Source organism: Hydra vulgaris, chromosome 15 (genome assembly GCF_038396675.1).
Source record: "Hydra vulgaris chromosome 15, alternate assembly HydraT2T_AEP".
In the NCBI taxonomy this organism is placed as follows: domain Eukaryota; kingdom Metazoa; phylum Cnidaria; class Hydrozoa; order Anthoathecata; family Hydridae; genus Hydra; species Hydra vulgaris.
In genome coordinates this window covers 436,762-451,383 of record NC_088934.1, presented here as the reverse complement: position 1 = coordinate 451,383, position 14,622 = coordinate 436,762, and the positions used below count along the sequence as shown (strand labels likewise).

At 25.9% G+C, this 14,622-nt stretch overlaps 1 protein-coding gene across 1 annotated transcript; it reads left to right on the top strand.

Annotated features, from left to right (window-relative positions):
• Nucleotides 1-701: 701 nt before the first annotated feature.
• Nucleotides 702-14,411, top strand: LOC136092451 (52 kDa repressor of the inhibitor of the protein kinase-like). The gene is made up of 7 exons (XM_065820706.1): nt 702-819; nt 3,087-3,094; nt 3,297-3,586; nt 6,343-6,367; nt 6,784-6,861; nt 11,326-11,383; nt 11,716-14,411. The coding sequence occupies exons 1-7, from the start codon at nt 702-704 to the stop codon at nt 14,409-14,411; spliced, it is 3,273 nt and encodes a 1,090-aa protein (XP_065676778.1).
• The last annotated feature ends 211 nt before the right edge of the window (nt 14,412-14,622 follow it).

The following is a 14,622-nucleotide window of genomic DNA, read 5'->3' as shown; positions in this document are numbered from 1 at the left end:
GCAAAATATTTTTTCGTCTAAATAGTTTAAAATAAATTACGTCACCTAAAGTTAAAATTTGAAACTTTGCGCAAATGATTTTACTTTCAAAACTCTGCGAACGAGAGCTACTTATTTGTTAAACCATTATTTAAACTCTGCGTGACGTACTTTACGTGTATAACCCTTAACAGTTTATGACCATAGAGATTAAATTTAACGGTAGCCAAGTTAGTTTTTGGTTGTTTTGTTGAAGAATTATCACTAAAAATTTATTTGCGTCTGCCGAAATTTACGGAATTTGGCTATAGAGATTTCTGCTGTGGCCACAACGGTCCCTATTATACGTTACCGAGGTATTATTCTATTATTAAAAGCTGTCAAATAAATATTAAAATATCGATCTTTCAACCGTGAAAATAAAACTTGGCCACATAGTTGGTTTTAACGTGTCCGATTTGGAAAGACACTCTGTTAAATATATGATTACATATTAAGGTTTTTTGTTCGCTACCGTGAGATTACCATTAATTCGTTTTCCTTATTTCTTCTGGTTAGTGCTGTCACGGAGAAAACTGTCCGTTGAAGTAAACTGTCCGATCGGACATTTTACTCCGGAGTAGAACGTCCTAGTTTGGAGTAAGTTGTCCGACCTAGAGAATAGTGTAATTTTAAGAATTGCGGCTGATTTTGTACCATCATTTCAAAAATTAATTTTAAAAATGGATGAACCGAATAATGCTGAAGAAAGAATGCTTGCTGATGTTAGTAACTATATATTTACATCTGTTTATCGCTATGACTGCACACCGAACGAAATGCGGGCTATTCGACAAGCAGGTATAGATTATAAACATACATAGATTATATCATTTTGTATCTATGTTACTAGTAACATAGTTACAATATGATATATACTTTTATACACTGTTAAGAAAGTTACAAATATAGTCGATATGACAAATGAATATATGATAATTTTATATTCTATTTTTCAAATAGAATATATAATTATCATACAATTTGCTCCCATTTAATAATACTTACAAGGATATTTAAAAAAATTATAGCACAAAAAGTTTATTTATGTATTATTGGAAGCAGTTCCAATAATACATAAATAATTATTTATACTTTACAGGTTTAGGAGGAGGATGATAAACTGCATCACAAGACAAAGAATGACATATGGTTGGAAGTGGTTTTTAGCAATGAGCAAAGAAAACAAATTGTTATTTTTTGTCATAGCGAACCTACTGGGCGCTACTGCAGTTTCTCCCCCCCCCCCCCTTTTTTTATTGCTGAATATGATAGAGAATTTTATGCTGATTAAGAATCGTATAAAAACATAGGCCTAAAAACCAACAAAAATGGCTCTAAATGACTGTTGAAGTTTAAAAAATTACACTAAAAAACGCTAAGATTCGCCATTTTTTCATACCTATTTATAAATAAAATTCTTTTCAAAGATGAATTTAAAAAAGCCTGGTTTCTATCAAAAATGTAAAGCAAAACTGTTAAAAAATGCTGAGCGCATCATTTTCTGATTTATCTCTGGCCCAAACCCTAACCCTGTTTCAGATCATGTACTTTTAATCGCGCCAATCCCTATTTGTCAGTCGATGTATGTGCATTTAGTTGTGCCAATCCCTATTTGTCAGTCGATGTATGTACATTCAATTGCGCCAATCCCTATTTGTCAGTCGATGTATGTACATTCAATTGCGCCGATCAATCCCTATTTTTCAGTCGATGCATGTACATTTAATTGCGCCGATCCCTATTTGTCAGTAGATTTGTGTACATTTAAAAAGCAAAATCTTAAATTAATTTTTAAAAAACATATAAAATATATTAATAAAAACATTTAATTTAATTTAAATATAATTTAATTTTGACGACAATAAAAACCGGGTTGCGTAATTAAAAAAAGATTTTCTAAGCGATTGATTTCAAAATGTAAACTTTAATTTAAAACGTTTCAAAAAAATGGCGAATATTAGCGTTTTTTACTGTAATTTTTTAAACTTCAACAGCGAATTAGAGCACTTTTTGTTGATTTTCAGACCTATGTTTTTATACGATTCTTAATCAGCATAAAATTCTCTATCATAATCAGCAATAAAAAAAAGGGGGGGGGGGGCGAAACTGCAGTAGCGCCACCAACTGCTGGTCACCTTGGTAGAACCCAAACTTTTTACAAGGTTTCAGACCGATCTTACTGGCCAGGCATGTTCACAGATGTAGCTTATGCTGTATGTATATTACATCGTTGTTATCAATATTCTTATGGCATTTATATATATATATATATATATATATATATATATATATACATATGTATATATATATATATATATATATATATATATATATATATATATATATATATATATATATATATATATATATATATATATATATTTATATATATATATATAATACCATGTTATGTTTTAAAATATAAAGAAAGTTTTAATAATTGAATGACAGAAGATTTGAAACAAGTTCTCAAAACTTTATGTTGTTCAAAATGTTAATCTATTTTACAAATAATAACACTTTTATAGAATATAAGTATAATGACTACCTGATACATATTTTAGTATTGCTATTATATCTGTAACCAATGTGTATCTATTTTTTTATAATGCAATAATGTATAATATATACATATATTATATATTGTATTATGTGAAATTTTTTTAAAGTATGTTCTTAAATAATTCTAAATTTAAGTCTTGTGACATCAGAACATTAACCATATGCTATATGCTAGAGTTTGTAATTTGCAAGTTACACATAACATAGGTTAAAAGCTGCAAACAGTGTCAGCACACAAATATGCAAAATTTCAAAAAAACTAGTCCAGAGCTTCATCCTATTAAAGTACAGTCACCATGGTTTCATATTGGAATTGATTTAGTATAAATAAATGTATTCTTACTATCTCTGATTATTGCACAAAGTGGGTAGCAGCGTTTCCCCTAAAATCAAAATTAGCAAGCGGTGTTGCAATAGAATTGTATAAGGTAAATTTAAATAATATTATCTGATTGCATTTAAATAATATTTTTAAAGATATAAATTTTTTTTGAATATTTCAGTTGTTCATGCAATTGGGTATACCAAAAGTTCTTACCTCTGACCAAGGCACATAGTTTTACAACCAAATAAACAAGAAACTAACGACTTTGTTAAATGTGAAATATCATTTTACCACAGCCTATCATCCACAAGTTTAAAAATTTGAATTCAGTTTGTGTATAAGAGCTTTCTAGTTTTATAATCTTGGATTTAATCATCTTGTGTTTTAGGCTAATGGTTTAGATGAGCGGTTCAATCAAACCATCCAGTTAATGCTTGTAAAATTTTGCAATGATCGCCATATTACATGGGATACTCATTTGGATGCTTGTACTTTGGCATACAATACATCAAGGCAAGAGTCTACAAAATACCGCCCCTTTGAATTAATGTTCGTAAGGAAGCCCATACTTTCTATAGAATTAGAAGTTGCAGGAGAATCTTCTCAATCATTGTTAATTGATTTTAACACAAGACCTGAAAGCAACCAACATTTTATAAATAAAATAATTGAGGAAAGGTATAAAGCATTTACTGGTTTGTTACTTTACTGTTCTTGTCGGATGCCTGCTGAAGGCAAAATGATTAAATGTTTGAAATGCAATAAGTTATATTACTTGAACTGTTTGATCAACATTTCGGAAAGCAGCTTTGATGATTTTTTGTGCGATTATTGCAATTAACTTCTGGGTATAAAAAGTATAAATAATAGCATAAATAAAAGTAATTATGAAGACATTTTATTATAGTAAGAAAGATTAAGAGTAGTATTAACTTAAAATGTAGCATTAGGTTAAAAAGTAGTTCTAGCTTAAAGAGTAACGTTAGTTTAAAGCGTTATTGCTCTTCTTCTTCTTTATATTTATTTTGTCTTATAATTCTCCTTATTTTGTCTATAATTTTATTTATGCTGGAGCTTTATTTGTTTATTTGGATTTATTATTTATTTATTTATGATTGGAGTTTTTTGTTATAAGGTTTCAAAGACTTTTTTCAAAGTTTTTGATTTATTTTTATTATCAGTTATATTTAAAAAAAATGATTCTTTTTTATTCCATTATTTCATTGATTTTAACTTTGCCATTATTTTATTTTAGTTTGTCTACTGTTGAAATATGGTTTTAATTTAGTAAACTTCCATGAATTTAAGTTTACTTTATTAATCATTTACCAACAGTTAAGGAAAAATTGAATTCAACTCAATAAAGTTTGGATTAGTTTTATTTTCAGGTAACATTGCAAAATATGATTTAACTGTAGTTAGATAATAACTTATTACTGTTTTGTACCATTATTTATTTACATTTATTTACTCTACTATAATATGTATGCTGTACTGTATAAATACTGATTTTTTTTTTTTAATTATAAAATTATCTTATCATTCTTGTAATTGTTTCAGTTGGTTGTTTTATTTTTATCATTGCTATTTGTATCATTAATGTTATTAGCTGGTATTTACTTAAACTTTTCTTAAATAACCTACATTAAGTTTTTCATGTCAAAATATATAATTTGGTTGACAAAGTCAACCAGTTTGGTATATGCAATTTTTAAAAAAACTTACTTTAGTTAATTAAATAAAATGGATTAAGTGAATGATGAAAAAGAAGAACAAGACTTTCTCGATGTTAGTATTATATAATATTTTATGTTTAAAAAGCAAAAATAAAAAATCCATTTTTTATTTAAGATAATTGTTCAAAACTTAAAGCATTATCATGAGTTTACTGTGATTCTGCTACAGTCCATCAAGTAATTGTAGAAGAGTACACCATGAAAATTTCAAGTTTTCATTTTTAATTTTATGTTTTGTACAAGGTCAAAAAAAAGAATTCTGTTTAAAACACATTTAAAATATATATATATATATATATATATATATATATATATATATATATATATATATATACATATATATATATATATATATATATATATATATATATATATATATATATAATATATATATATATATATATATATATATATATATATATATATATATATATATATATATATATATATATATATTAGTAATATATGTGGCAAAAGTTAATTAGGTATTAAATAAATTGATATAAAGGTTTGCAGAAACAATTATGTACTAAATAAAAAAATTAGTTTACTAAAAGTCAGGAAATCGCCATTGCTATTGACGTTGCTATAGGAGCTGAAAAAACTTCACTTTAAAAAAAATCGAATTATTCTTATAATATTGAATATATACATTCTAATAATATAAATGTATATATATTCTCAGAGCCGTAACCATCGGAAGAGCCCTGGCCCCTCCAAAAAATTTTTAAATTATAATTATAAGGGAAAAACATAAAATAATTTTAACAAATTTTTTTATCCCCTTCCTCCTTTAAAAGAACCCTAGGGCCCCCTAATATCAAATTTGTGGTTACGGCTCTGATTCTGAATCTAGAATAAATTTCAAACAAGATAACATAAAAAACATAATTTTTATTTTTTACTGGTTTTTAACTTAAACCTTAAACGAAATATAAAGATTTAAACATGTCAGTGTTAACATTTTTTTAAACTTTTAAACCGGTAAAAAATAACCTTGTGACTATCAAGCTTCAGGTTTATTTGTATGAGTTACATGACGCATAATATTACTATGCTAATTATAATAATATTATGCTTAGTATATAAAGTGCTAAAGTTTTCTTTATGCCGCAGAATAATGCGCGAGTTCTCAAACCATCGTTTAAACAAACGCTAAAACACATCGCTCGAGTGGTCCGAATAAAAATAATCCGCAAAAAAGTAGGACAGTTTACTCCAACGTAGGACAGTTTGCTCCGGAGTAAATTGTCCTAGACGGACGGATAGGACAAACTAGGACGTTCTACTCCGGAGTAAAATGTCCGATCGAACAAATTACTCCGCGGACAGTTTTCTCCGTGACAGTGCTAAATAATGTCGTTCAAAAGGACATTTCCGATTTTACTAAAATCGCAGACCTAGAAAAATGTTAACGCATGCGTAATTTTCATGTATTTTAAAACGATACCAAAATTTAAAATTCACCTCGTGTTTATCTTAAAGCCTATGGTAAGGCTGACTTTAGCTTAAAATACTTAAAACAAATTAGGCTTTTGTTGTTTGTTTTTGTTAGAAAGTTTGTTAAAACAGTAATATCTTACATATTACTAACCAATATAATAATACTCATAATATGATAATTTTAGTAGTGTTACTTATTAATAATATTAGTATATTACTTATTAATAACCAATATTATTACTTTTTTTAATGTAGCTATCAATCAATATGTCATCATCTGGTAAGAAATTTAAAATTTTGTATCTATTTATTGGTCAATTATTTAATATTATAATGTTATTGCAAAGTTAAGATCAACATATATTTGTTTGACATGAACATAAATGTTTGTATAATAATAAAATAAAACTTATGATAACTCACAGTAATTTTGATATAGTATATTAGATATGTATACTGTTAATTGAAATAGTAATAAATAATAATAATAATAACAGTTTTAAATAAAAATAATAATGACATTAAAAATAGTAAAAAAACAATACTAATATAACAATGATACCAAGCAACATAAAAAACAACAGCAATACTAATTAAGTAAAAGGCAATAACAATTTAAGTTTTAGAAGTACAAAAGATGACATGACACATCATTTAAATCAGGTATTCAAACATCAAATTTTTATATGTTTTTAGAAGAAGAACAAACTCAATCTTCTAGATCAAGATCAAGATCAAGTCAATCCAGATCCAGTAGCAGTAGATCAAGATCAAGTAAAACATTGAATTTTTAATATTTTTACAATATATATACACACACACATGCACACAGATATATATATATATATATATATATATATATATATATATATATATATATATATAATATATATATATATATATATATATATATATATATATATATACATATATATATAAACTACATACTATATAAACTGTAGGACAAGTCTAATAAGATTACGTTGTTGCTGCTTTTTTCCAATTTTTGTGCAAAACAAGAAGTTTCTTGAATTTTATAAAAAAAATTATCTTCGTACTTTTTTGGAGTAAAATTTATAAAGAATTTTCAATAAATTTTAGTCTTTTTATCAGAATATATCAAATATTTCACACCAAAACCTTTTACACAATTAGTCATTGTCAAATTTTATTTTACTGCCTAGTATACTGCATAAATAAACTTTGTATAAATTATTAATAAATTATTATTGTATAAGATTAGTTTTAATTCTCCAGATAATTGAAATAATAACTAAAGTAAAAGGAATTAAAAGAAAAAATTATTGTTCTACCAATCCATTGACAATTCTTTATCTCCTGAAATACTCCATTAATGGTCTACCAGATAGAAAGCTTCCTACCATTAGAAACAGTGGCTCTAATAATTTTTAATATTACATATGAAAAATTACCTACAATTATTTTTTTGCTCTTAAGTTTTCATTTGTGTAACTCATAAATCAAATTAAAATTTTATCATATAATTATTTTAGGTATGCCAGATACTACTTATAATTACACTTAATCATGTCTGATATTGGTAGACAAAAGTGGTTTTATTTGAAATGAAATCATAGATTAGTTGAAAAGCAAAACATATATATATATATATATATATATATATACTATATATATATATATATATATATATATATATATATATATATATATATATATATATATATATATATATATATATTATATATATATATATATATATATATATATATATATATATATATATATATATATATATATGAATTCCACATTTCATAGAAGTTTTGTTGGGCGATACTAAATGTTCACAAAAATAAATTTTTATTAAATTTAAAAAAAACTGACCAGAAATTTTTAATGAGGTAAATAGGCTTGATAATGTATCTATCTTTGAATGTAATACTTTAGCTTCTGGTATAATTTTTATGGAAAAACCCGAAAAAGCTTGAACTTATATGACTTGTACAATTCATAATGAAACCTTTGCTAGAAGTGATTGCCGCAAGTTATTAAAGCAAAGTTAATTCTTCCTAGGCAGAAATTTTCAGAAACTTAGATTTTTGCAGCATGGTACAATGCAATAAGAAAAAGTTTAATTATGCCAACTTCATAACTTTTATGTATGCCCCATGGTTCCTAAAAATTAGAATAACATTCTGCTCCAAGATGCGACATGGCTATGTTAAATGACTTTTATAAGCATTTCAATGAACAAATAGTTGTTCTTGCACTAGCAGACAAAGTTTTGGTTTATCAATATGTTAGAAATGATAAAAATTTGCTTATTAGTGTTAAGCCTGAGAAATTTAGACACGCACACCTTCGCCCACAAAAATTTTTTATATGGGCAGTAATCTGACACTTCTTAACCTTGTTGGTTCATTGTTAGTGTTTCTGATGTAAAGGTTAATCAATGGATTAAAGGAGATTTTGGCTGCTGGGATGATTTGGAGAGCTACAGAGTAACAAATGACTGCTACAAGTAACAAATGACTGTAAAATGTGATACTTTTAGCAAGAGATGAGAAAAAAAAGATGCCCGCTAATGTTACCAAAAAACTGTAATTGCAAAGGAAAAAATTAGGAAAATTTAAACAAAAAGTTACAAAATAACAATTGGAGAAAATGATTTTGTGTAGCAATTATGTTTTTTAATAATGATTTGTAATTGTTATTATTTGAATAAAATCATTTTTTAGCAAACAAAAACTTTTTTTCCTGGCTATTAGGCTTTCAATATTTTTTTGCTTTTAATATAATTTATTTAAAAAGTAATATTTCGCATAAAGAGCATAAAAATTGAAAAAAAATAAGTTTCATGTAATCTTGTTATGCATGACAAGCTAAAATTTTAAACATCATCAGTTTGATATAAATAACAAAGATTACAAAGTATAATGTCCCAGAATTTTTACTTTAGTTACAAAATGACACAGCCTATATATAAAGTGCCTATATATAAAGTATATTATATATAAGCCTATATATAAAGTGCATTTTTTCAGATTAAATAAAATATATTTATATATCATTTAATCACATTATTATACTATATGTTTTTAGAAGAACTACATGCTAAATTGAAGAAAAGATTAAAAAAATCAAGAAAAAGTATAAAATTTAAGTTTTGAATATTTAAAAATGATATATTATTTATATATTGATATTGTAAGGTAATATATTATTAATTGATATTGTTAATAAGACTATTATTTATTTAGAAGCATGATAATGTTTGTTTATGTATCAGGCAAAGTGTATTTTTTGTAACTTACTTATTTAGTATTATATATATCAGGGGCTATTCTAGACCGTTTTTGACAGCATTGACCGTATTTAGGGATTTTTTTTTTTTGACGCTAAATTTCTTTAGGACAGTAATTTTTTTTTCTAGATTAGCCCCTGTATGTATATATAAATGTGTATATATGTATATATATATATGTGTGTGTATATATATATATATATATATATATATATATATATATATATATTATATATATATATATATATATATATATATATATATATATATATATATATATATATATATATATATATATATATATATATATATATATATATATGTATGTAGGGCAGAGAGGGGCACCATGAAACATTGTAGTTGTGGAGGCATCATAACAGCTGAGACAACCGCTTTCATATAGTGAAACAGTTACTACTAGAGCTATGTTTTGAAAAAAAAAAAAAATTACATCATTTGACATCATTAGGCCTGCGGGGGGTCGAAATTTGTGTTTTTTTGATGGCAAATAATTTATTAGTTTTTAAAGTTTATAAGTTTTAAGGTATCTTATTCAATGTGTCTATCAGTAAGTAACATTATTTTGTAAACTACAATCCATAAGCTTTTTACTTTATTAAACAAAATCATTGAAAAAACAAGTTGATACTAAAAATATTCAATTGTTTTCTATTAGCAAGTATGGGGTAACTTTATACAGCATTTGTGGAGGGCCCTAAAACTATAGAATAGTACTCCATTGTGTCATAAACAATTCTAAAAATCATTTCCTTTAATATTTATAGTCAATTTTAAAAAGATTTATGTAAATATATCACAAGGAGATCCCATTTCGATTCAAAGTCATTATTTGTTGACGCATAAGAATGGTATTTAAAATAATATATTATCTGATCTTCTGAAATGTGATTTGGACAATTGGAGGCATTATTTGGGTTATAATTATTAATTTGTTTATTTTTCAAAAAAATTCTGCCTTTTGTCTGTGTGTTATAATTTTTAATCACTTTTTTAATGATGCTCACAGTATGTTTCAAGGTACCCCACAGGGTGGGGTACCTTGAAACACCTTTTTAATTTTACTTTAACTAGCCTCACAAGTTTAACCTGTTATATTTTGGTAATTAATAGAAATTTTGTAGGTATAAATTTGTTCTACAAACTAAACAAATCGCCTAAAAAAATGGCGTATTGAAAAAAATTGTTAAATTGAAGCAAAAACCAAAAGTGTGTCATGGATATATATATATATATATATATATATATATATATATAATATATATATATATATATATATATATATATATATATATATATATATATGTATATATATAAATACACACACACACACACACACACACACACACACACACACACACACATTTATCATGTTATTTAATTATATTGTTTGACCAATTGTTTTAAGAAGTACATAAACTTATATATATATATATATATATATATATATATATATATATATATATATATATATATTTTAATCAAAATTTCATTGAATTATTAAACAGTGTTATATGTAATAATTGGGTTTTTAAATTTAATTTATCTAATTGTAGATAAATTAACCCAATCATTTTCATAAGCTGTAAATATTGTATTTAAGATAGCAAATACAAAACAGTATCATAAATAATTGTATTTTTTTGTCGAAATACAAAAATAAAATATTTTCAAGACCCCACTGTGTCTGTCCAGGGTTAATTTTATTTATTCATAATGCGCTTGCATCGTTCGTGTAGCCCTATATTTTATTTTTAATTAAATTTTTTTATCTTAAATTTTTTTTCCTCCTTTTCATTGTAAAAAAAATGGTCACCTTATAATTCTTTATGAAAAAAAAACTTTTTGTTAAACTAAATCTTCATCTTTTTTTTTATCAATATTATTAATAATATTATATTAAATTTTAGTATTTTATACCTATTATTACATTTCAGTATATTTTACTATTTTTCTCATTTCAGTATATTTTACTATTTTTGCTTTTAAATGACAGTAAGCATACTTCAAAAATTCTAAGGTTACTGACATCAATTGAGTTATTCGAAAACATATATTTTTCCACAAGGTATGATTATTTTTTGAGTTATTTTAATCAACATAGCTCTGAATATTCTCAGCTTGCTAATTTATTTTTTATCGCTGTTTCATTTAAATGCTCTGACAGTTTTTCAACGATTAATGATAATATGATTTCTGAACTTCTTTTAAAAGAAGCATATTTAAATTGCTTTGATAAAACATTGACATCTTTCATTTGCCTAATAGCATTATCTAGCATTATCCTGAAATTGGTTTTAAAAAGTATCATTGTTTTTTTAATACAGTTGTAAAGCCTCGTATCCAAAAATTAAGTTGTCCGATAAACATTCTGTGGTGCAATTTAGATAAAATAAAAAACAAAAGTGTTTTATTTTTTAATCCGAATCATTTTGTACCACTGATTAAAGATCTTTCAAAAAAACGACCAGCTGTTGTTTTGAGTGATGCAAGTTTACTTGATATCAAAAAAATAAAAATGTCTAAGTCTAGTTTTCCACCTGCAAATAATAAAATACAAAAAGCAATCCAGTCTAAATTAGTTTTTCCTACTGTTTCTAAGAACTCTTTAGATTTAGATAAGTCTGGAGATTGTGATAAAACAGTTAAAACTGAATTGATTATCTCAAAAGACGCCAACAACAGTGATAAAAACACTCTTGACTTAAATATTCCACTTAATGAAAACATGGTTGTTTATGTTAGTTTATTAACTATAAATCAGGTAGCATCTTATTCAAACAATGATGTTTCTTCATATCATCTACAGGTTGAAAATTTAAAATCAGGATCAAATGATAGCAAACTGTTATCTCTAATTAATAATGTCTGGATTCCTGATAAATGTTTCCAATTTCCCCTAACAGGTAAAAGCAGAAAAAGAAAATTCTTGCTAAAATGGTTAAGTGATTTTTCTTGGCTTTGTTATTCTAAAATTAAAGATGGAGCATATTGTCTTCCGTGTACTCTTTTTGGTGCAAGCTTACCAAACAAATATGCATTATGTAAATTATTCAAAGAACCATTTAATACCTGGCGTAATGCTATAAAAGTTTTCAATGATCATGAGAAAACTGTTGACGGATTGCACATCAAGTCCATGCATTGTTATAATATGCTTTTATCTAGAGTTAAAAATAACACTTTTCCTATTGAAGTTTCTCTAGATTTTTCTAGGAAGCAGCGTATAGAAGAAAACAAAAAAAAGCTTGCATCAATTGTCAAGACTATAATCTTTTTGGGTCGAAATGATATGTCTCTACGAGGTCATAGAGATGATAGAAAATATCAAGGAGAAATTGGAGAATCTTCAAAAATTTCAGGGCTGGGTAATTTTATTGAGCTTCTAAATTTTAGAGTTGATGCAGGTGATTCAATTCTAAAGGAGCATCTTCTCTCTGCCCCAAAAAATTCTACATATATTTTGAAGACCATTCAGAACGAGTTAATTGAGTGTTGTGGAAATGCGATTGAAGAGATATTAATAAATGATATTAAAAAAAGTAAGTACTTTTCTATTATGGCAGACGAGGCTTCGGACTGTGCAACGCTAGAACAACTTTCTATTGTCATACGTTATGTTGACTTGAACAGTAATATAAAGGAAGTTTTTTTACGCTTTTTCGAATGCAAAACAGGAACAAGTGGTTTAAACATAGCTACCAACATTCTTGAAACTTTAAAAGAATTCGGCCTAGATATACAAAGATGCAGAGGTCAATCTTATGATGGAGCTGCTTCAATGGCAGGTGAATACAAAGGTGTTTCATCTCTTATAAAAAATGTTAATTCTAAGGCATTATTTGTTCACTGTGCCTCACATAAACTGAGTTTAGTTGTTGGGAAAAACTGTCAAATCCAGCAAGTAAAAAATTTGCTTGAGCAAGTTAAAGACATATCTTATTTTTTTAACTTATCTCCTAAAAGAAGCAATTGCTTAAAAATATACCTTCTTCCTGGTCAAGCAAAACTTATTGACACATGTCGAACTCGGTGGGTACAAAAGCTTCGTGGACTTGATGTGTTTTTTGATAATTATTCTGCAGTTTTTTCTGTTTTTGAAGAAATGGAAGACAATAATTTAAAAGAGTACAATAAAGAAACATTTTCAAAAGCGTCTTCTTTTATGAAGTTGTTGTCAAATTTTTCTTTTATAGTTTCTTTAGTTTTAACTAAACAGCTTATGGATTACTTTTACGGAATTACGATCACCCTTCAAACTAAATCTTTTGATATTTCCCAGCAAGTGGATGAAATACAAAATTTGACTAATTGTTTAAAAGAAATACAAAAAAATGCAGATGCTTACCATAACAAATGGTATAAAATTGCTCTTGCATTGGCAAAAACATTTGATATTGAGGAAAAAAAACCTAGAACTTGTGGTATTCAGAAGCATAGAGATAATCAAATATGTGATACTATATCTGATTATTTTAAAGTTTCTATTACACTGCTTCTTGTTAATCATCTTCTCAATGAACTAGAAAACACGTTTGATGTTGAGAGTATGATTGTTTATAATGGTCTTAGTGCTCTTCCTGCTAGTTTAACAAAGCAATATATTAAATATTGTCCATGGAAGGAAAATTTCCTTAAGTTTTTAAATTTTTATAAATCTGATCTTCCTCATTTCTCATCAATTCATGCTGAATTAGAGTTATGGGAGGAATTTTGGAAAGAAAAGACAGAATTACCATCTACTATTTTAGATACATTAAAGTTCATGGATATGAGAGGCTTTCCAAACATTTTAGAGGCTTTTCATATACTTGCTACAATACCAATTACAACTTGTGAGTGTGAAAGGTCAATATCTACTCTTAGAAGAATAAAAACTTATACTAGGAGTACTATGTCAGAAAATAGATTGAATGGACTTGCCTTAATGTCTATTCATCAGGAAATAGTTCCTGATATTAACAGAGTTATTGAAATTTTTGCATCAAAAGGAGACAGAAAATTAGAATTGTTATTCAAATAAAAATTTAGTAAAAAGTAATTAGTAAAAAATTTAACTATCATTTAATAAGTGTCTTTTAAATAATCTGTAAATCGTTTCTTATTAATAATTTACTATTCATTGTTTTAAATATTTTTAATATAAACTACTAAAATAATATTTTCATTTTCTGCTTCTATTAATTCCTAATGTTGAAAGCATTTTCAGGTGAAATCTTTTTTAGTTATTATTT

Bases quoted from the DNA above. Each gene is read 5' to 3' on its own strand.
- LOC136092451 (XM_065820706.1), top strand. From the start codon at position 702: ATGGATGAACCGAATAATGCTGAAGAAAGAATGCTTGCTGATGTTAGT. The intron at 3,587-6,342 runs GTATAAAGCATT...TTTTTAATGTAG, and splicing joins AATAAAATAATTGAGGAAAG to CTATCAATCAATATGTCATC. The intron at 11,384-11,715 runs GTAAGCATACTT...TTTTTAATACAG, and splicing joins ATTTTTGCTTTTAAATGACA to TTGTAAAGCCTCGTATCCAA.